The sequence below is a fragment of the Gorilla gorilla genome, chromosome 9 (assembly GCF_029281585.2).
Source record: "Gorilla gorilla gorilla isolate KB3781 chromosome 9, NHGRI_mGorGor1-v2.1_pri, whole genome shotgun sequence".
Lineage (NCBI taxonomy): Eukaryota > Metazoa > Chordata > Mammalia > Primates > Hominidae > Gorilla > Gorilla gorilla.
The window spans coordinates 93967803-93992110 of NC_073233.2; the positions used below are offsets into that span (position 1 = coordinate 93967803).

The window sequence follows — 24308 nt, forward strand, 5'->3', positions numbered from 1 at the left end:
AAAAACTTTTAAAAGCCTTATCGATTCTTATTTTGAATGAGGAAAGAGGAAAATAGTTCACACAGTCACAAGTAGTTTCTTCATACTCCCATAAAAAAAAAAAAAACCAAAAACAACTAACAAAAGAATTAACACAGTGTCAGGACAAACTGTAAGATTTGGTAGGGCAAACCAAGTAGTATTTGAAGAGCCGTAAATAGCAGAAACGTCTACTACACGTACCAGATAATCAAAAAATCACATATGGCTTTACGATGCATTTTTAAAAGTTTTCTGTTCATAAGAGTGTCACCATTTAAACATATTCTCCATTCTCTAAGACAAGCAAGGACTGAGAGTTTAAAAGCAGCCTGCATGCATATCTGAAAGAACCAAGCACTAATGCTTTTTTATTTAAAACTTTTTTCCACAGTGGAGGAACAATCACAAAGAATAATAGGCTTCAGTGTAGCAAAAACTTGTTCTAACAGCATTCATGAGCACAGTAACTTGGAAGAATTTACATTTCGTACATTTTTTTTAAAGTGCAAACTTTACGGCCAAAGTCCAAATGAGAAATCAAAACAGGCTTCCAGACAGTGAATTATCTTTCAGGGCATGCTCACTCTTGCTTCAAACAGTAAAACAAAGTAACTTTCATGTATGATGAAAGTCAGTCAGACTAATGTGTCCAGTCATTTAAAAAGGGAACTTACTTATCGTGACTATTGCCCTATTTTTCCCTGAAAAGTTTCAGGTCTAAGCTCCATTGGCTTGAGTGATCCAATGAGCTTTGTACCCTGGGGTAAAAGAGCGCAAAGAAAAAGGAGGATATTACAGGTGACTTCCAGGTTAGAAAAAAGTTACGAGGAGTTAGCTCTACTAATTCTATCTACGTTAGCGAATGGACGAATACTATGTCGTGTAAGAGAAGCTAGTTCCTCAAAAGGTAACTGGCATAATTAAAACATCCAAACTCAAGCATCATCAAACATCATTTTGCCAATGTTTTTTAAGGGATGTATGTTATTTGTAAGTAAATTTATTAATCCATTTGGAATTCCAACAGTGTACGCTTAACATTCAAGCTTCTGAATTCAAGCCGCCAGAGTTAACAGTTCCGGGAACTGATAAGAGTATCAGCAAAATGCTTTTTTCCATATCCCCATGTGAAAAGCTGGGGGGCAGAGCTGACAGTCACAAACTCACCCCAGTCAAAAGTATGGACAACACAATGATTAAATTCCACCAGAGGCAAATAAAAATCCCAACTTTCCAGAAAGCTTTCCCTACACCAAATTGAATCCTTTTACTTTCACTCCCACAAAGAAGGTAATCTGAAATAAAAGTCGGGTAACTGGGTATGGTATTTAAAATGAGTCGAAGAAACTACACTGAAGCTACTAGAGAGGCGATGAAAAGGTAACCCAAAAGCAGGAGGGAAGGTGGAACAGAAAGCCAGGAAGGGATGGGGGAAGCAGCTAGTGGAGCAAAGGAAGTGGGGGATCCCTTCAAGGGAGGCAGCCCGGAGGGATAACAAGGATCTGGATGCAAGGAACCAGGCGTTTACTGAAACCCGAAGGAGGCTGATGAAGAAACAATGGGGCTGGGAGACGCTCAGGCGAGGGCGACGAGGCGGCACCGGACGGGTGGGAAGGAAGAGCAGAAGGCTGCAGTGGAGACGGGTAGGGGGTGAGAAGCCAGGTGGGGAAGCAAGTTGGTTGGGTATGATGGGGTGTGGTAGCGCACCGGGCAGGGAGGCGAGGGTCCCCTAGGAATAGGGAGGGGAGTGGCTTGTCAGATTTTGAGACGGGGAGCGGAGGCCGTGAAGGCAGGTGTGATGGAAGCAAAAGAACACAGCTCAACGGGCACAGGACCAGCCGTGCCACAGAAGACGCAGGGAGGGAAGAGGCAGCAGAAGGGGGAAAGAAAAGAGAGAGAAGGACGCGGGTCGCGCGGGCGCCGGGGAGCGGGGGCCGCGGTCGGCTTCACTCACAGTCCAGGTGCTTTTTCTTGGGCCCCATGATCTCGTGGGTCGTGGCCTTGCATACTGTCTTGGATACGGCAGAGCCGGTGACACTGTGCTGGGCGGCAGTGATTCGGTCCGTCAGGCTCTGGCCGGACATCTCTGCAGCTCCTCCACCACCCCACCCGCTCAGCAGCCGGCGGGGACTGGGACCCCCAAGAGCCGGAGGGTCCCCACCCCCCACCGCACCCCCTACCCCCACCGGCTCCTTCCCCGCCTGCCGGCCTGGGGCGCGGTTCGGGGCCGCGCGCTGCCACCAGTCCAGAGAGAACCGGCTCGTGTCACCCGCGGAGTCGGACAAGATGTCGGGCACTCCCTTGCCCCCGCCTCAGTTCAGCCCACCCCTTCCCTGGTCAGCTGGAGCCGGGCAGGGTAAGAGGAACAGGCAGCTGCAGGAAAATGGCGGCGCCAGGCTCCTCCTCGGAGCTTTCCGGGCTGCCCCCGGGTCACGTGACTCGGACACCGCCCCTCCTCCCTTCTCCCGCCCCTTTCGCCTTCCCTTTCCTCTTCGACGCCCGCCCTCCCTCGCTCAGCGAGGGAAGAGCTGGGCGGCGCCCGCGCATTACGTGATGGAACCCGCCAGGCGGGCGCAACAGGAGGCCCGCCCGAGGGGAGTGCACAGCCGGCGCATCACGTGACTCTCCCTGCCAACAGGTCGCCTGAGGCTCGGCCCGCGGGGTCACAGACGCGGGGCGGGGCGGGGCGGGAGAGGAATGGCGAGGGCGGCGTGCTGGCGGGGGTGGGGCGGGGCGGCAGGCTTCTCCCCTTATCCCCCCACCTCAAGTGTGTCCTCGTGTCTGTGGTTGAAACCAACAGCTTGACAAAGGAGGTGCAGCTGCCTTCACAGCTTCCCCTGAAGTGGGGGGTATTAGGCCTCTGGCTCCCCGAGCTTTCCTAGCAGAGTCAAGAATGTATTTCAAGACGCCTCCCAAAGCCGCCCTCCTGGCTTAAAGGAGAAGGTTCCAGACGGCCTATTTTCTGAACCTTCCAGCAGGCCTCTTTCTACCATGGAACTATTGAAGCTCTCCTTATTTACTTACCCCAGAAAGGTTTTTCCCCCCTTTCCTTGAGAGGCTTGGAAATGTCACCTGGTTTTGTTTATCTCTACTCCGAAAACCCGACACGTTGCTGCCATTCTAAATTTAGATACTAGCTGGCCGGTATTCATTCTCTAGGGTGTGGAATAGGACAGGAAACACATAGCTTCACTGGAATTTGAAAAGGGAAGTAGTAGGATGATGTCAACAGCGATTAGCTTGACCCTACATGGCTGACTGCTGTGGTGATTAAAGGTCCAGACCATAGAAGGAAGTGACAGGGGCGGTAAATGGAGAAGTCCCATTCAAACAGTCCAGACATCACTGCCTGCCATCTCCCCTGGTTTAGTCTTTCTTACCTTTGGCCTCTTTTCTCTTATTGGGTGAGCCAGATTTCCATGGAAAGACGTTGACACTGCCCTGTGGACATTTTAAAAGAAGTATTACATCCTGAAATACTATTCAATGAGACCCAGACCATACATTAACAAAGCCTTTTATATGTAATTAGAGCCTCTACATTCAACCCAGGGTTAGGGATAAGTTGAAAAATATGTGAGTGTTAAGTTACCATGATAGTCACATGTAATCTTGCTAGTTTCAAATGAAATGCTAACATTCTCAGAAAGTCTGTGTACACCATCTGCCAGCCAAATCCAAGATACTGTGCTTCAATCTGGTGACTCTCAAAGGATGCAAAGCTGATAGATATTTAACATTTTATGTATCATATCAGGAATTTTGTGGTCTCCCATTTTCCCCACGCCCCCTCACCCCCCTTTTTTCCCCACTATGGCTGGTGAAATTCTGCAGCAACATGCTCTTGCCAAGAACACACAGTTTTTAATCCCAGCAGGCTTCATCTTTGTCAAGCCAGCCTCCAATTTCACAAAACTATAATGACTTCCTTCAGTGTACTGCAATCCATCTGTGGTTTGGTGCCCAGTTTGCTGCCCCACGTCCACTGGGCAGTGGAATTACCAAATTCTCAAGACATGTTATCAGCCATCATTGCTACTGGTCTATGGGTTCCACTGTATAAGTTACTGGTTGGCCTGAGCCTCTGCATTGGTAAACCCCAATCTGAGGTCAACACTAACATGGTCTAGCTATCAACAGCTGAATATTTTATCCTTAGGGAAAATGCCAGTCATTCCTAAGTACATAACAGGAAAGTATTACACTATTACTTTTACCAAAGAGGTTCTTTCAGACCACTTTTGTGACAATAATTGTTGACATGTTTCCCCTATTAACAAACAAGCTGCTGTTAGAAATATTTTATTTTTTTCCAAGTATACATAGTAGAAGTTTCTAACTATGTAAATAATGAGTAATCATTGAAGAGGTTTGTGTGTGGTTGTGAACTGAAATATATGGAGAAATTTAGAAGAAGATGGGGAATTGTTCTAAGGGTAGACATTACTGACCTATTTTGTCTTATATGCTTAAGTTTTCTGTGTCAGTTTCCTTGGTCTATTCAGGAAATATCTCTACCTGAAGTTCCACAGATGCCAACTCACCATGGCCAAAACTGAACTTCTCTTGCCCTTGCCCAGCATCCTACATCTTTAATCCATACTGTTCCCTGTATCCGTTAATGGCCTCACCACATGTCCAGAAGCTCCCCTCAGAAAGCTGTGATTCAGAGTTCTCCTTCTGTCTTATTTCCCTCATCAAGCCTAATCTACTTTTATCTCTCAAACACATCCCATCTCTAACCCCACTTCTGTTGCCTTAGTTCCAGCGTTTATGATCTCTGTTATACTAGACTATTTTAGTAACTTCTTAGCTGATTCTCTGTCTTTTATACCCTGACTCTCCAATTCAGATCTTTCTGAAACCAAAATGTGATTGTCTTTTCTTTGCATTAAAATCTTCCAGTAACTCCCCCATCGCTACCCTAAAGGATGAAATTAAGAACTCTCAACCTGGCATACATGGTTCTTCATGATCTGGCCTCATTTTAGAAGTTTCTAAGTATGTAAATAATCAGTGACCATTGTAGAGGTTTATGTGTAATTGTGAAATGAAATACATGGACCAATTTAGAAGAAGATGGGGAATTAGAACTAAGAATAGGCATTACTGACCTACTTTATCTCACATACTTAAGTTTTCTCTGTGTCAGTTTCTTCAATTTAAGAAATATCTTACCTAAAGTTCCACATGTGCCAACTCACATGGCCACCTAAACCTGTTGAGCCTTGTCTCTTCCCATTCTTCTAAATTCCCTTACCTACCTACTACTTGTTGAGCCTCATCTCTTCTGATTCCTTTAAATGCACTCCAGACAGTATCACACTACTTGACATACTTGGATGTCAGGCTGTTTCACATACCAATAAGCAGTTACTGATTTCCTTTTGTTACTCATATATCCTTCTGTTCTCTAATTATTATTGTGATTGACTAATTGCACTAACATGGGGGTGCAGAGATACATCCATGCTAGTATTATGGTTGATGCAAGGTAGATACACAGTAGATGGTGATTGAATGAATGAATGAGAACGCTTTGAAATCACGCATTCGGACACACCATCACTCCAAACCTCTCATTTGATAAAATCTGCCCACTTTTTCACACATATAGCACGTCTACTGGGCATGGAGGCATAAGCCTATAGTCATAGCTACTTGGGAGGCTGAAGCAGGAGGATCCCTTGAGCCCAGGAGTTTAAGCCTGCAGTGAATTATGATCCTACCACCGCATTCCAGCCTGGATGACAGAGCAAGACACTGTTTCTAAAAATAAATAAATAAAGCATGTCCGTCCCATAATTATCTGTTTGGAGCATCATCCTTATTCAGTACCTTGTTAATTAATTTACTCTTTCAAAAAATATGTGTTGAACTGTGTGTCAGGCATAAACGTTCTAAGTGCCAAACACTATTTATAGTGAACCCATCAGTCCTTTGGGAACTAGTTAGTTCTCAACTTAAAGGCCTCTTTGCTTTGATTGTAAAGGAGCAGACCAAAAACAGAAGGAAAAAACTTGAATAACACATTTCCTAGGTATTTCCTAGGCTCTTCCAACTAAAAGGTATGTTGTAGAGAGGCAGGGAGTGTTCGGAGAAGGAGCAGGTTTTTTTTAATGCCTCCTATGTGCTAGAAACACTACATTTAAAAAATGTAATGCTCATAACAATAATTTCAAAAAGTATCATGCCCAAGTATCGTGCCCATCCAATACAAGAAAACAGACAAGTCTTGGAAATTTTTTTTTTTTTTTTTTTGAGGCAGTCTTGCTCTCTCGCCCAGGCTAAAGTGCAGTGGCATGATCTCGGCTCACTGCAAGCTCCGCCTCCTGGGTTCATGCCATTCTCCTGCCTCAGCCTCCTGAGTAGCTGGGACTACAGGCGCCTGCCACCACGCCCGGCTAATTTTTTGTACTTTTAATAGAGACGGGGTTTCACCGTGTTAGCCAGGATGGTCTTGATCTCCTGTCCTTGTGATGCGCCCGCCTCAGCCTCCCAAAGTGCTGGGATTACAGGCGTGAGCCATCGCGCCCGGCCAAGTCTTAGAAATTGAGTAACTTTCCAAAATCCCACAGATACTAAGTGGCAGAAGCAAGATTTAAAAAATAATTGTCCTTCCAATACTCTGCCCAGACCCTTTAGCCAGTACTTGAAGCAACTGCCAATATAGACTAAACTTATTCAACAGATAGTTCTTGCCTTCCTGCCATGTGCCAGGCTTTTCTAGATGCTATGATAAAATAATGTGCAAGACAAACAGGGCCTCTGTTCTTAGAGATCTTAGTCTCTAAGTCTCAACAAAGGAGAAAATAGGTAAAAGTATGCTGCACCTGAGGAACCTTAAGTCATCGTCAATGACTTAAGAAAGTGGCAGAGAAAAGGAATATGGAAGAGAAAATTGACCAGAATTTTTACTTTTATTATAACACTTTGTTATCTAAATTATAATCTTTTGATATTAAGCTAACTAAACTGATATGAACACATGGCAAACCCTTCCTCCCTCACCTTTCTGTGTTTATACTTCCTGATGCTGCCAAATCAGTTAGAGATCATAACTTCACATAACCTTAAAAAGGTAAGGACTTTTCTTCATAGCTGAGTTCCCTTGCTAGAACCTCTAAACAAATAAAGTCATGTGCCGCGTGACATTTCAGTCAACAACACACCACAGATACAGTGGTGGTCCTATAAATTATAATACCATATTTTTACTGTATCTGTTCTATGTTTAGATATATGTTTAGCTACACAAATACCATTTTGTTACAGTTGCTTATAGTATTCAGTACAGTAATGTGTGGCACAGGTTTGTAGGTTAGGAGTAACAGGCTATAATATATAATCTTGGTGTGTAGTGGGCTATACCATCTAGGCTTGTGTAAGTGCACTCTGTGATGTTCTGAAACTGACAAAATTGCCTAATGACACGTTTCTCAGCACTATCCCCATTGATATGTGATGTATGACTGTATTCCACTTCCAATTGCAGGAAACTTATTCAGGCTCCCAGAATACATATTTTTGACAATAACAATAATACATAACTTTGTTGATTACTTACCCTGTTCTAAGCATGTTACATACATTATCTCAGTTACACCCTAAAACAACTTCATGACCTTAAGTGGCGGAGACAGCAAACTGTGTCCTTTTCCCCCTGAGCACATAGTTAGACCACATTTCCCAGCCTCCTTTGCAATTAGCTGGGGTCTTGTGACTGACTTCTGTCCCACAGAATGTGGACAGAAATAATGAAAGCCATTTAAGGCTTGACCCATAAGGTCTCAAAAACCTCCTACAAATCTTCCACAATCTTTCTTTCCCTACTTACGGGCTGAATGAAGACTTCAAAGAATCTAGAGAAGGTCAAAACCACAAAATGGAAGAAGCCTGGGGTCATAGATGAATCCTTGGAGGAATGCTGCCTGTGAGAACTGCATGACCAGAAACATAAATTATGCTGCCGGGCGCAGTGGCTCACGCGTGTAATCCCAGCACTTTGGGAGGCTGAGGCGGGTGAATCACCTGAGGTCAGGAGTTAGAGACCAGCCTGGCCAACATGGCGAAACCCCGTCCCTACTAAAAATACAAAAATTAGCCGAGCGTGGTGGCACGCACCTATAATCTCAGCTACTCGGGAGGCTGAGACAGGAGAATTGCGTGAACCCTCGGAGGCAGAGGTTGCATTGAGCAGAGATCACGCCGCTTCACTCCAGGTTGGGCGAAAGAGCAAAACTGTGTCTCTAAATAAATAAATAAATAAAGCCCCTGAGATTTTTGATGCTGTTTGTTACAGTGATCAGCTACCCTACCTAATACACTTCTTTTCTCTCCATTTTACTGATAAAGAAATTAAAGCTTAGGAAAAGTTAAGTAACTTGCTTAAGCTTGCTCAGCTATTAGGTTGGGGAAGTAGGACTGGAGCTCAGATCTACCTAACTTTAGAGCTGGGCTCTCACTGCTTGTGTTCCTCGTGGAACTATTTCATGTACTTCTAAAATTTTCATAAAAATTCCATATGGCCCTTTAATACAAATGCTACATCTAGCATGGCTACAAAAACAATAATCAGGGTAATCTCCAGCTTCTCTAACAAGTATGAGGCTCTCTTACTATCTTTAACACATTCCTGCCGCACTTTCCTTTCTTTCAGATATATTACTTTTACAATTTCAAAATAACAATATGTTTGGACTTTTTTAGTTATTCAGAGATGATGTCTAGACTGGCGGTTAAATACAATCCTTCCCTTGAAAGGGAAAATTAACCAAACCTTGACCCTGAATCATCATAAAAAAACTATCTAATTAGGCATGGTACAGTGGCTCTCAACTGTAATTCTGGCATTTTGGGAGGCCTCAGTGGTAGGATCACTTGAGTCCAAGAGTTCTAGACCAGCCTAGGCAACATAGTGAGACTCCTTATCCACCAAAATTTTTAAAAATTAGCCAAATGTGGTGGTGTGCAGCTATAATACCAGCTACTTGGGAGGCTGAGGCAGGAGGATAGCTTGGGTGCAGGAGGATAGCTTGGGTCCAGGAGCTTGAGGTTATAGTGAGCTAAGATTGGGCCACTGCACTCCAGCTTGGGCAACAGAGTGAGCCTCTTTCTCAAACACACACACACACACCACACGCACAAACAACCTCCCTATGAAGTAGAATAAAATTAGTACACATGAGATGTTAACATATCTGGGGGCCATTTTTCTCTGTAACCTAAGAGGATGAATCAAGTAAAAATGTATTAGAACATGCAACATTGTGCTAAAATGAAATCAGAAGCTTAATGCTAATGTTAATATTGGGATATTGAGTTTTGACCAGTAGTTGTCGGAAAAATGAAGGAGATTTATTAATTCATTTGAAGCAATGGGAGACGTACTGAATTTGGAGTCAGACACATTAGATCTTGAACTTAGGTTCAAACCTCTGGGCAAGTTATTCACTTTCTAATACATAATGCAGGGATAATAGTAAATATCTTGCAGATTTCCTTTTAGGATTAACATAACGTATACAAAAAAACTGGTGCAATGCTTGACACACAGTTGTCACTCCAAAAATAAGATTAATCAATATTTACCCAGGATTTGCTATGAGCAAAGTACTCTGCTACATTCTCAGGATACAGAGATGACTTAGACAAAATGCCAACGCAGTGTGTTAAGTGCTATGATAGAGGTGTTGCATGCAGTATTAAAAGAACAGAGAAAAGGAACACTGAATTCTGCTTGGAGGAATCAATGAGGGTTTCCCAGGGGCATAAATTGCCATGTTCTTCTTTATATGTTTATCCTTTTGGCTTTGCATCTTTATCCTCTTGGCTATCTTATTCCCCCTCTTCTGGATTAAGGTCTTTGATTGTTAATGAACACCTTTGTCCTTTACTCATGGTATTCCCAAGACATTTGACAATTAACAAATATGTGACCAATTCTTCATACAGCAGTAAGGTTGAACAAACCCTACCCAAATTAAAGGGTAAAAGACATTTGATTATATAAGGAAGATCTAAATGGATTATGGCACATGCTTCCATTGTCCAGTTTTGAAAACCTGGGACTATGGCTTTGAAATGCCTTGTGAACTCTGTAATCATCTTTGTCTTAGTGTCTGTCTGCATTGCAGTTACTAGATACATGATCATCAGAGTCTTGAATGCTGCTGCACATCCACTGTTAAACTAGATAATTTACAGATGTTCATTCAACAAAAAGGTTGAGAAGGTTTCATAAAGAGGTCAAAATAACTACCATGAAAAACTCAATACACCATTGCAACTTATTAAATAGCAATGCAGATCTGGACTGATCACGTCCCAGGTAATAATGGTATTTCTTCCAGCTTGGGTTGAAGATTGGCTGAAAGAAAGGAGACTGAGAAATGAAGCAAAAACTATAGTGATTTGCAAAATGAATCAACTGTACCATTCCATGACATGCAACACAAACACAAAATTGAAGCCCTTGTTGTTCTAACACCAACTTGCTTAGAGACTTAGAAGTTAAACCACAGATGAACTGATTTAACTTTAACTCTGCAGACACATATGCTCTAGTAGCTCATCTAGTTGACAAATTTAAACCAATCCCTGCACTGGCTACTAATGTGCACCATAAATTCCCCCCTATGATTAACACCAGCCTCTTCTCAAATCCTGTAAGTAATACCTTTCCCTAACTTCCCCCTTTTGAGACATTTTGAGACTAAAATTTTGTTATGGTGATGCTTCTCCTTATTAGTAACTTTAATAAATCCAGATTTTTATAATCAGCAGGTTTTCTCATGATCTTTGTATGGAGCTGGCAGGCTAAATTATGTCCCTTCCCTGCCAAAGATGGCAGGTCCTAATGCCTGAAACCTATGGCTATATTTTACATGGTAAAGAAATGTTGGCCAGGCACGGTGGCTCACACCTATAATTCCAGCACTTCGAAAGGCCGAGGCAGGTGGATCACTTGAGGTCAGGAGTTCGAGACCAGCCTGGCCAGCATGGTGAAACCCCATCTCTACTAAAAATACAAAAATTAGCTAGGCATGGTGGCACACACCTGTAATCCCAGCTACTTGGGAGGCTGAGGCAGGAGAATCACTTGAACCTGGGAGGTGGAGGTTGCAGTGAGCTGAGATCGCACCACTGTACTCCAGCTGGGAGACAAAGGGAGACTCTGTCTCAAAAAAGTAAATAAATAAAAATACAAAAATTAGCTGGGCATGGTGGCGCATGCCTGTAATCCTAGCTACTTGGGAAGCTGAGGCACAAGAATTTCTTAAACCCGGGAGGCGGAGGTTGCAGTCAGCCGTGATTGCACCACTGCACTCCAGCCTGGGTGAGAAAGCAAAACTCCATCTCAAAAAAAAAAAAAGAAGTGTTGCATTGCAGATTTAATAAAGTTTAGGATGGGGAGATTATCCTGGATTATCTGGGTGGGACCAATGTAATCACGGGGTACTTATAAGAAGAACACAGGCAATCAGAGGGAGGAGAAGGCTATGTAATAACAGAAGTAGAGATAGTGCTATCTCCTCAATCCAAGGAATGCCAGTCACATCTAGAACCTGAAAGAAACAATGAATAGATTCCCTTTGGAAACTCTACAAGGAATCATCCTTGGCCACATCTTGTGCTTAGTCCCACCAGACTTATTTTAACACCAACATAAAAGAAGGTAATTTCTGGAGGTTAGAAATCTAAAATCAGGTAAAAGAATAAATTTCCATTGTGTTCAGTCACTATGTTTGTGGTCATTTTGTTACAGCAACAAGAGGAAACTAATACAGGGAGATTTGGCAGCAATTTGCAAAGTACATTCTTGTTGCTGTGTGGAGAATGGAATGTAAAATAAGAACAGAAGCAAGAAAAATAGCTAAGAAGGAATTGCTGTAGACCAGAAGAGCAGTGATCGTGACTTAAATTAGGGTGGTAGGCATGGAAGTCAAAAGAAGTAGATAGGTTTAGATATATGTTGAATAGAGAATCAACAGAATTTGCTGGTGGATTGAATGGTAGGGAGTAGAATCTGGGGACAAGTTGCTCAAGTAAAGACTATGAAAGGGTGACTCCTAGGATTTTGGACTGAATAACCGTGTGAATGGAGAATAAGGACAGATGAAGTTGGAAGGAAGATAGCTTATATGCCACAATTAAAAAGAGCCTGGATATTGTCCTGAAGGCAAGAAGAAGATTGAAAGATTCTAAGGACAGAAATGATATGGAGGACTAACTGATCTTTGTGGAACCTCTCATACTTGAAATTCAATTAGTCTTTTAAATGATTCCCTGAGCCAGAAACCATGATTCCATCTCTTTCCTTCTTCCTCTACCCTGTATAATGATTTGGTTTTTAGTTCAATTACAGCCTTGTTATGAAATATCAAGAAAGTTTTGGACAGCTAAATTTTACATTTTATGGTCTTCATTAGGCCTAATTCACAGTGGATTACATAAGATTAGAAAACAAAAAGCTCATAAAAATAGTTGTTCTCCTTTGTAACACTTAGCCCAAGGGCAAGATCAAAATAAAACTAGCTGGTGGATAGAGTACTTTGCGATAGTGGCATTAGAAATAAGAAGAAGCCTATTGATTCTAGAGGTAAAAATGCATAGGAGTTGGCAAAGAGATTGCATGAAATGGATTAAGGAGAATGCAAAGTTTAGGTTGATTCCTAGGTTTCCGGTTGTATCATGATGCTATTCACTAAAAAGGAGAATCCTGGAGCAGGGGGAAGTTGGAAAGGTAGCAGGGAAAGAATGTTGTATTTAGTTTGAACATACTGATTTTTTAAATTAATAAACTTACTTTTTTAGATAAGGTTTAAATTCACAGAAAAATTGAGTGGAAAATACAGACAGTTCCCATGTAGCTCCTGTCCCAACACATGCACAATCTTCCCCACTGTGGACATCACGTGCCACAATGGTACATTTGTTACAATCAGTGAACCTACACTGACACATCATTGTCACCCAAAGTCCATGGTTTACGTGAGGGTTCACTCTTGGAGTTGTACATTCCATGGGCTTTGACAAATGTATGATAACATGTATCCACCATTACAGAATCACACAGAATAGTTTTACTGACCTAAAAATTCTATGTGCTCTGCCTATTCATCTCTCCCTTCCCCAACCTCTGGCAATCGTTGATTTTTCACTGTCTCTATAGTTTTGCCTTTTTCAGAATATCAAATAGTTGGAATCATACAGTATATGCCCTTTTAGGATTGGCTTCTTTCACTTAGTAATATGCAAGTAAGATTCCTCAATGCCTTTTCCTCAATTGCGTGATAGCTGATTTCTTCTTAGCACTAAATAATATTTTGTTATCTAGATGTAGCACAGTTTACTTATCCATTCACCCACTGAAGGACATCTTAGTTGCTTCCAAGTTTTGGCAATTATTAATAAAGCTGCTATAAACATCTATGTGCATGTTTCTGTGTGGACATAAGTTTTCTTTTTCCTTTTTCTTTTCTTTTCTTTTTTTTTTTTTTTGAGACAGAGTCTTGCTCAGTCGCCCAGGGTGGAGTGCAGTGGAGCCATCAGGGCTCACTGCAACCTCCTAGGTTCAAGCGATTCTCCTGCCTCAGCCTCTGAAGTAGCTGGGATTACAGGCACCCACCATCATGCCCAACTAATTTTTGTATTTTTGTAGAGACAGGGTTTCACCAGGTTGGCCAGGCTGGTCTCAAACTCTTGACCTTAGGTGATCTGCCTGCCACGGACTCCCAAATTGCCGGGATTATAGGCGTGAGCCACTGCACCTGGCCAAACATAAGTTTTCAGTTCATTTGGGTAAATATCAAAGAGCACAATTGCTAGATCGTATGGTAAGAATATGTTTGTTTTGTGAGAAACTGCCAAACTCTCTTCCAAAGGGGCGCCACCATTTTGCATTCCCACCGGTAATGGATGTGAGTTTCTGTTGCTATGCATCCTCTCCAGCATTTGGTATTTTCAGTGTTCTGAATTTTGGGTCATTCTGATAGGTGTGTAGTGGTATCTCATTGTTTTAATTTGCATCTCCCAATGACATATGATGTTGAACATCTTTTCACCTGATTACTTAATGTCTGTGTATCTTCTTTGGTGAGGGTGTCTGGTCAGGTATTTTGCTCGTTTTTAAATTGGCCAGTTCATTTTCTTATTGTTGAGTTTTAAGTATTCTTTGTATGTTTTGGATAACAGTCCTTTATCAGATGTTTATTTTGCAAATATTTACTCCCAGTCTATTGCTTATCTTATTCAATTTTACATTGTCTTTCGCATAGCAGAAGTTTTTCCATTTTTTTTTTTTTTGTTTTCTGTTTTTTTGTGAGACAGGGTCTCACTCTGTCACCCAGGCTGGAGTGCAGTGGCACAATCAGGGATCACTGCAGCCTTGACCTCCTGGGCTCAAGTGATCCTCCTGCCTCAACCTCCCTAGTAGCTGGGACTGCAGGCATGTGCCACCATGCCTGGCTAATTTATTTTTTGTAGAGATGGGGTTTCACTATGTTGCCCAGACTGGTCTCAAACTCCTGGCCTCAAGCAATCCTCCTGCCTTGGCCTCCCAAAGTACTGAAATTACAGGTGTGAGCCACCATGCCTGGCCAAGTTTTTCCATTTTACTGAAGTCCAGCTGTTAGTTTTTTCATGAATCATGCATAGGGTTGAATCTAAAAAGTCACTGCCATACCCAAGGTCATTTAGATTTTCTCCTATGTTATCGTGTGGAACTTTTATAGTTTTTTGTTTTACATTTAGGTTTGCTGTGGTATGAATGTTTGTAACCACTCCCCAAAATCCTAACCCCCAAAATGATGGTATTAGGAGGTGGAGCCTTTGAGAGGTCATTAGGTTACCGTGGGTGGAACTCTCGTTAATTGGATTAGTACCCTTATAAAAGGCCTCAGAGAAATCCCTTCCTCCTGCCATGTGAAGACACAGTGAAAAGAGAGTGATCTGTGAATCAAGAAGTGGACCTTCACCAGACATCAAATCTGCCAGTGCCTTGATCTTTGATTTACCACTCTCCAGAACTACAAGAAAGACATTTCTGTTATACATAATCTACCTGCTCTATGGTAGTTTGTTAGAGCATCCTAAATGGATTAAAGACAAGGTCTATGATCCGTTTTTTTAATCCTTGATGCTGATTCTAGAATATGATCCATTTTGACTTAATTTTTGTGAAAGGTATAAGGTCTGTGTCTAGATTCATTTTTTTTTTTTTTGCATGTAGATGTCTAAGTTGTTCCAGCAAAACTTGTTGAAAAGACTATCTTTTCTCCACTGAATTGCCTTTGCTCTTTTGTCAAAGATCAGTTGACTATGTTTATGTGGGCCTATTTCTGGGCTATTTTGTTCCATTAATCTCTTTGTCTATTCTTTTACCAATACCATGCTGTCTTGATTACTGTAGCTTTATAGTAAGTCTTGAAATCAGGTAGTGTCTTCTTATTTTGTTCTTCTCCTTCAACGGTGAGTTGGCTATTCTGGGTCTTTTGCCTCTCCATATAAACTTTACAATTAGTTCATCAGTATCCATAAAGAACATGCTAGGATTTTGATTGGGATTGCATTGGGAAGAACCAGCATCTTGACAACATTGAGTCTTCCTATCCATAAACATAGAATACTCCTCTATTTTTTTAGTTACTTAATTTATTTGTAGTCTTCCTCATATAGACCTTGTATGTATTTTGTTAAATCTATACCTATTTTATTTTTGGGGTGTGCTAATGTAAACACTAATGTGTTTTCAACTTCAAATTCTACTTGTTTATTGCTAATATATAGGCGAGTGGTTGATTTTTGTATATTAACATTGTATCCTATAACCTTGTTATAATAGCTTATTAGTTCCAGGAGTTCCTTTGGTTGATTCTTTTGGATTTTCTGCATAGATGATCATGTCATGTGTAAACAAAGCCAGTTTAACTTCTTCCTTCCCAGTCTGTGTATCTTTTCTTTTTTTTATTTTATTGCCTTAGCTAGGACTTCTAGTACAATATTGAAAAGCAGTGGTGAGAGGACATCCTTGACTTGTTCATGATCTTAGTGGGAAAGCTTCGAGTTTCTCAGTGTTATGTATGAAGTTAGCCGTAGGGTTGTTGTAGATGTTCTTTATCAAGCTAAGGAAGTTCCCCTCTATTCCTAGTTTCCTGAGAGTTTTTATCATGAATAGTGTTAGGTTTTGGCAAGTATTTTTTCTATATCTGTTTATATGGTAACGTGAGCTTTCTTCTTTAACCTGTTGATGTGGTAGGCTACACTGAGTGATTTTTTAATGCTGAACCAGCCTCGAATACTGGGAATAAGTCCCACTTGGTCATGGTTTATAATTTTTTATACATACTTTGATTCAATTTGCTAATTTTTTGAGGATTTTTGCATCTATATCATGAGAGATACTGGTCTGTCATTTTCTCATGATGTTCGTCTGATTTTGGTATTAGGATTCTGCTGGCCTCATGGAATGAGTTAGGAAGTATTCTCTGCTTTTATCTTCTGAAGGAGATTGTAGAGAATTTGTCTAATTTTTTCCCTTAAATATGTGTTAGAATTCACCAGTGAACCCATCTTGGCCAGGTTCTTTCTGTTTCAGAAGGTTATTAATTATTGGTATCATTTTGTAAATACACCTATGCCTATTCAGATGGTCTGTTTTTTCTTGTATAAGTTTTTGTAGACTATGTCTTTCACAATTCTTTTTATTTATTTATTTATTTATTTTTTGACATGGAGTCGCACTGTGTCACCCAGGCTGGAGTGCAGTGGCGTGATCTCGGCTCACTGCAACCTCTGCCTCCCGGGTTCAAGCGATTCTCCTGCCTCAGCCTCTCAAGTAGCTAGGATTACAGGCATGCGCCACCATGCCTGGCTAATTTTTGTATCTTTAGTGGAGATGGGGTTTTGCCATGTTGGCCAGACTGGTCTCGAACTTCTGACCCTGTGATCCACCTGCCTCGGCCTTCCAAAGTGCTGGGATTAGAGGCATGAGCCGCTGCTCCCAGCCTCACAATTCTTAAGTTACTGCATTTCATCTAAGTTATCACATTTGTCAGCATAGAGTTGTTCATAATATTCCTTCCTTTTAATGTCCCTTCTTTCATTTCTGGTGTTAGTAACTTGTGTCTTCTGTTTTTTTCTTAGCCTGGTTAGAGGTTTATTGATTTTATTGATCTTTTCAAATAATCAGCTTTTCATTTTTTAAATTTCTCTCCATTAATTAATTTCCTGTTTTCAATTTCATTGATTTTTGCTCTAATTCTTATTATTTTCTTCTGGTTACATTAGACTTAATTTGCTCTTATTTTTGTCATTCCCTAAGGTGGTGGCTTAGGTTATTGATTTTAGATCTTTCTTCTTTTGTAACATATGCATCCAGTGCTATGAATTTCCCTTGAAGTACTCCTTTTGCTGTATCCCACAAATTTTGATAAATTGTATTTTCATTTTCATGTAGTTTAAAATATTTTTAAAATTTCTCTTGAGATTTTTTTTTTGACCCATGTGTTATTTAGAAGTGTGTTGTTTAATATCCAACTATTTGGGATCTTCCCACTTTCTATTGCTGATTTCTAGTTTAGTTCCATTTGGCCTGAGAGCAGACATTGTAAAATTTTTATTCTTGTAAATTTGTTAAGGTGTATTTTATGGCCCAGAATGTCGTCTTTCTTGATGAATACTTTACATGAGCTTGAGAAGAATATATTATCTGTTTTTGTTCGATAAAGTCATCTATAGATGTCAATTATATCCAGTTGAGTGATAGTTTTGAGTTCAACTATATCCTTACTGATTTTCTCCCTGCTGGATCTGTTTATTCCTAATAGAGGAGTGTTACGGTCTCCAAATACAATAGTGGATTCATGTATTTCTCTTTGTAGTTCTATCAATTTTTGCCTCACATATTTTGATGCTCTACTGTTAGGCACATATACGTTAAGAATTGTTATGTCTTCTTGGAGTATTGACCTCTTTATCATTATGTAATGCTCCTCTTTATCCCTGATAATTTCCTTGCTCTGAATTCTGCCCTGTCTGAAATAATAGCTACTCCTATATTTTGATTAGTGTTAGCATAGTATATTTTTCTACATCACTTCATTTTTAATTTGTATATTTCTTTATATTTAAAGTAGGTTTTTTGTAGACAGCGTATAGTTGGAGCTTGGTTTTTGATCCACTCTGACAAGGTGTGCTTATTTTTTATTTGTTTGTTTGTTTCTTTGAGACAGTCTCACTCTGTTGCCCAGGCCGGAGTGCAGTGGCGCAATTATGGCTCACTGCAATCTCTGCCTCCTCTCAGGTTCAAGTGATTCTCCTGCCTTGGCCTCCTGAATAGCTGGAATTACAGACGTGCACCACCATGGCCTGGCTAATTTTTGTGTTTTTACCAGAGACTGGTTTTCACCATGTTGGCCAGGCTGGTTTCCAACTCCTGGCCTCAAGCAATCTGCTGGCCTCAGCCTCCCAAAGTGCTGAGATTACAGGTGTGAGCCACTGTGCCTAGTCTGACAAGGTGTGCTTAAGCCACTGATGTTTAAAGTAATTATTAATATAGTTGGGTTAATATCTACCGTATTTGTTTTTGTGCTCCATTTATTGCCCTTATTCTTTGTTCCTATTTTTGTCTTCCACATGTTTTCTGCCTTTGTGGTTTTAATTGAGTGTTTTATGTGATTCTGTTTTCTGTCCTTTCTTAGCATATTGATTGATTATACTTGTTTTGTTTTTACTTTTGTAAGTGATTGCACTAGAGTTTGCTATATACATTTACAAGTAATTCAAGTCTACTTTCAGATAACACTATACCACTTCACAGGTAGCACAAGTACCTTATAATAACAAAGTATTCCTAATTCCTCCCTCCTATCACTGATATTATTGCTGTCATTTATTTCACTTATCCATAAGTATACATAAGCATATATATAATATACATATATAGTCAAATACATTGTTGCTATTAATATTTTGAACAAAATGTTACATTCGAAAAACTAGGAATAAGAAAAATAAAATTGATTCCCAAAGCTCTTCCTTTCTTTATATAGTTCCAAGTTTCTTACCCATATCATTTTCCTTCTCTTGGAAGAATTTCTTTTAGCATTTCTTGCAGGGCAAGTCTACTGGCGGCAAATTCCTTTCATTTTTGTTTGCCTGAGAAAGTCTTTATTTCTTCTTCACTTTTTTTTTTTTTTTTTTTTTTTTTTTTTGAGGTAGAGTCTTGTTCTGTCACCCAGGCTGGAGTGCAGTAGTGTGATCTTGGCTCACTGCAACCTCTACCTCCCAGGTTCAAGTGATTCTCCTGCCTCAGCCTCCTAAGTAGCTGGGACTACAGGCACACACCACCATGCCCGGCTAATTTTTTTGTATTTTTAGTAGAGATGGGATTTCACCATGTTGGCCAGGCTGGTCTCAAATTCCTGACCTCAACTGATCTGCCTGCCTCAACCTCCCAAAGTGCTGGGATTACAGGCATGAGCCACCACGCCCGGCTCTTCTTCACTTTTGAAGGATAATTTTGCAGGGTACAGAATTCTAGGTTGCTGGGTTTTTTTCTTTCAACACTTTAAATATTTTGCTCCACTTCATTCTTGTTTGTATGATTTCTGAGGTGAAGTCAGATGTAATTATAGTTAAGGTGTTTTTACCCTCTAACTTCTTTCAAGATTTGTTCTTTATTTTTGATCTTCTGAAGTTTGAACAAATGTGCTTAGTATACTTTTAGTGGGCATTTATTTTGCTTAGTGTTCTCCGAGCTTCTTGGATCTGTAGTTTGGTGTCTGACATTAATTTGGGGAAATCTCAGTCATTATTGCTTCAAATATTGCTTTAGTTCCTTTCTCTCTTTCTTTTCCTTCTGATATTTCCATTACCTGTAAATTGCACTTTTTGTAATTGTCTTACAGTTCTTGGATATTCTGTTCTGTGTTTCTTTTTTCCAGTAATTTTTAAATCTCTTTTTCTTTCATTTTTGGAAGTTTCCTTGTCACATCCTCAAGCTCAGAGATTCTTCCCTCAGCCCAGTCCAGTCTACTAAGGAGCTCATCAATGGCATTCTTTATTTCTGTTAGTGTTCTTGATCTCTAGCCTTTCTTTCTGACTTTTTCTTAGAATTTCCATCTCTCTGCTTATATTTTTCCATCTGTTCTTAAATGTTGTCTACTTTTTACATTAGAGCCCTTAACATATTAATCATATTTGTTTTAATTCCCAGTCTGATAATCCCATAATCTATGCCATATCTGAAACTGGTTCTGATGCTTAAGTTTCTTCAAACTGTTGTTTTTTGCCTTTTAGTGTGCTTTGTATAGTACTATTTTGTTGGAATCTGGACATAATAACTAAGTGAAAGAAATCCCAGTAAATAGGCCTTCAGTGATAAGGTCTGGGTAAAGTGGTAAGGTTTGGGGGGATGAAAAGCATTCTATAGTCCGGTGATTTGATTCCAGTGTTTTGTGAGCATGTGTACTTCCAGTCCTCCAGATAGGTTAGGCACTGATAGGTTAGTCCCCCAGTAGGTTAGACTGTTGTGGTATCATATAAAATATAATAATCTTGTGTATAATATAAAAATATATTTGGTCTGTCCCTGTCTTCTGGCACAGAACTCCTAAAACCTTTGGAATTTCTCTTGGAATGATAGGAGTGCCTTTGTTATTCATAACGAGTCCCTTTCAACCATGTCTATGTTTATACCAATAAGGTGACTTATGGTGGGGCCCTTAGACGGCCTCAGGATAGAACTGGTCTCCAGAAAGAACAAGTGATTAGAGAGTGAGAATTTTCAGCCCCATTCATCAATCTCTGGGGAGGGAATAGGGACCTGGAGATTGAGCTCTATAAAAACTCTTGAACAATGAAATTCAGAGAGCTTCTGAATTGGTGAATACATCCATGTATTGGAAGGGTGGTGCATTCTAATTCCATGGGAACTGAAGTTTCTGAGCTCAGGACCATTCTAGACCTTGCCGTGTGCATTTCTTTATCTGGTTGTTCATTTGTGTCCTTTATAATAAACCAGTAAATGTAAGTAAAGTGCCTTCCTGAGTACTGTGAGCCATTCTAGCCAATTACTGAACCTGAGGAGGGGCTCATGGGAACACCATATTTATTTATTTATTTTATTTTTATTTTTATTTATTTATTTATTTATTTTTGAGATGGAGTCTTGCTCTGTCACCCAGGCTGAAGTGCAGTGGTGCGATCTCAGCTCACTGCAACCTCTGCCTCCCAGAAGGAACACTGTATTTACAGCCAATCAGTCAGATGTATGAGTGCCCAGGGACTTCTGATAGGCATCTTAAATGGAGGAGGTCTTGAGAGATTGAGCCCTTAAACCTATGGCGCCTGATGCCAGCTCCAGGTAGTTAGTGTCAGAATTGAATGGAATTGTTGGCATCCACCTGGTATCCAGAGAATTGGAGAAATGGTTGCTGGTGTTGGAAAAAAATCCATTCAGATAAAATAGTTCCCCATGATGGTAGGCCTTGTTAAGAAAGAAGTGCTCTATCGTATTTTAAAATGGTTCCTTTTCCTCTTCCCCTGCAAGAAGCCTAAGGGATTTTTCTCCAGTATTCACTGTGTGTACCTGGTAGACCTTCAGGAGGTAAAACTCACAAAAGTGTTGGGGCCTCCTAGGACAAGGTCCCCCTGGAGTTTGTAACTCTAAGACTTGTCCACATTGAACCTCCAGCAATTCGTTAATTACAGGTTAGGTTTTCCTACCCTGGCACTGGCTCCTGCAGAGGTTTCTGACTGGGGGTTTCCGCTCTGGTAAATTTTGATTCCCTGTATCTTCCTGCCTATCTTCAATTTTGGGGCAGCAGTTTGCCCTGTGACCTCGTTTTTTTTTGTTTTTTTTTTGTTTTTTTTTGACAGATCTAAGAAATGTTGTAGATTTTTCTGTTTGGTCAGCTTTTTTATTTGTTGTTAGGATGGATTGGTGACTTTTTTTTTTTTTTGAGACGGAGTCTCACTCTGTTGCCCAGGCTGGAGTGCAGTGGCATGACCTCGGCTCACTGCAACCTCCTTCTCCTGGGCTCAAGAGATTCCTCCTGCCTCAGCCTCCCAAGTAGCTGGGATTACAGGCATGTGCCACCACACCTGGCTAATTTTTGTTTTTTTAGTAGAGACAAGGTTTGACCATGTTGGCCAGGCTGGTCTTGGACTCCTGACCTCGTGATCCACCCACCTCGGCCTCCCAGAGTGCTGGGATTACAGGTGTGAGCCACTACGCCTGGCGAGTGTTGACTTTTAAGCTACTTACATGCCAGAATAAAAACTGAAAGTCCTGGACATACTGATTTAGAGTTGTTCCTGAGATACCCAAATGGAACTGTCCAGTATGCCAAAGGGTATTGATGTGGCTTTCAGTAAGCTGGAGATCAGACCCAAACACTGTGAGTGTGTAAGAAGTTGGTGAAATCATGGAATGTATGAAGTTAACCTGGGAGTGAACTAAAGACAGTCCTGGGTAATTCCAACATTAAAGGGGCAGCATACAATTTTGAATGAACACTGAAGATATATAGTCACTTTCTGATAAACTTAAGTTTTCCCTGGTACCTTGTTATAGCTCATATAAATTTATCAAAGTTCATTACCTTTTACTCTTTTACACCCACACCTCCCACACCTCATTTAACTAAAGCAATTATATTATATAATCTGCTCATCCTGGGGCAATTTTTAAGATGTAGACTTTTTAACAGTGGAATAAAGTATTTCCAACTACCTTTTAAATAAGGTTCTATAGATTGTTTAATTCAAATCTTTTGTTTAAACATATCACTTTAAAGCAAATATATTTTATTCCAGTTGGCAAACTAAAGAAAGTTTCGAGTACTGAATTCTAAACCTCCAGAAGTAGGATTAAAAATTTAGATGCTTGAGGATTCCAGGAAACAGCAACATTTCTGCATGCTGCAGTAGAATAAAGGCTGGAGGGACACATCTGCCAAACTTTATATTATAATTAAATCACTTTGTACTGTCATAGCTTTAGTTTAGAAGAGAATGTTTGTGGGGATTTTTAATCAGATAAAAATAGGGCTGCTGTTTTCTCTATACCAATTAACATAGTTGACATTTAGCCAGATCCACCCTGGACACAGTAGGGGATGTACAGTTTGTCCTGGTTCTGTGGGAAATGGAAAATGCAGTACTTGGCACAAGAAAAATATGTGAACCCAAAAAAATGTTGTCAAATATAGCAAGTCAAATTAAGTAAATTGATTTACTGAAGGGCAGTCTATGCTTTCGAGAGAAAAAAGCAGGAAGAAAGACTTTCTGGACTACTAAAAAGCTGAAGAGACCTTGAGTTTAACTGTTAGCATTATATGTTAATAAATGAGCATATTTAGTTACAGCCATTTTTCTAGCACTTAAATATGCAATTCTTACAATGAGTTTAAGAAAGGAACTGGTAGTGGCTCGTACACAGCATATAAAGACATGTTAAGGTTGGGCGCTGTGGTTCATGCCTGTAATCCCAGTGCTTTGGGAAGCCAAGGCAGGTAGATCACTTGAGGTCAGGAGTTCAAGACCAGCCTGGCCAGCAAGGTGAAACCCTGTCTCTACTAACAATACAAAAATTAGCTGGGCGTGGTGGTACACACCTGTAATCCCAGCTACTCAGGAGGCTGAGGCAAGAGAATCGCTTGAACCTGGGAGGAGGAGGTTGTAGTGAGCCGAGGTCGTGCCACAGCACTCCAGCCTGGGCGACAGAGCAAGACTCCGTCTCAAAAAAAAAAAAAAGACATGTTAAACATTTTTAGCACAGAAAGACTACTTACATGCCATCTAACCCAATTCCTTCACTTATAGATGAGGAAAATTGATCCCAGGGATGTTAAACTGCTTTCATCAAGTCACACTGATATGTTGCCCTCTCAGAACTTCTGCCACACATCCTTTGGCTCATGCACCAAAAACTTTAGGAGAATATCAACGATATAGTAACATTTCAAATAACTACAATGCTTGAAGAATAGTTTATTCTCATTCATTTGAAATTCTGATTAACTAATGTTTTGAAAGAAAAGTATTTTTATATTTATAACTTCTTAAAAATTTATCCCAGGTGTCTTAGCTCATTGTAGCACCTTTATAAGTAATAGGTTGAAAACATGAAATTGCTGATATTAGCTACTTTTTTTAACCACAAAAATAGCAAATTTTGACCAAGTGCGGTGGCTCATGCCTGTAATCCCAGCACTTTGGGAGGCTAAGGCAGGCAGATCACTTGAGGTCAGGAGTTCGAGACCAGCCTGGCCAACATGACA

General features: G+C 40.5%; 1 protein-coding gene and 1 long non-coding RNA gene across 39 annotated transcripts in view; one reads left to right on the forward strand and one right to left on the reverse strand.

The window, feature by feature from the left end:
- The window catches only part of PICALM (phosphatidylinositol binding clathrin assembly protein), a 111404-nt gene extending 108847 nt beyond the window's left edge, over positions 1–2557 (reverse strand). For 10 of the 37 annotated variants that reach the window (XM_063710756.1, XM_019037050.4, XM_019037048.4 and 7 more), the window contains exon 1: positions 1976–2440. In XM_063710756.1, the coding sequence (XP_063566826.1) occupies positions 1976–2105 (130 nt within the window). In that variant the 5' untranslated portion in view covers positions 2106–2440. Of the gene's footprint in view, positions 1–1975 lie in introns of all 37 variants that reach the window. The other 27 variants (XM_063710763.1, XM_063710762.1, XM_055355642.2 and 24 more) reach the window with 10 other exon arrangements.
- LOC129525406 (uncharacterized) lies at positions 1516–5826 on the forward strand. 2 transcript variants are annotated; one of them, XR_010135369.1, is made up of 3 exons: positions 1516–1683; positions 4927–5022; positions 5639–5826. It is a non-coding gene; the product is annotated as an uncharacterized lncRNA (long non-coding RNA). The 2 variants fall into 2 exon arrangements; XR_008669707.2 differs by lacking the exon at positions 1516–1683 and having other exon boundaries at positions 2768–5022.
- Positions 5827–24308: the final 18482 nt, after the last annotated feature.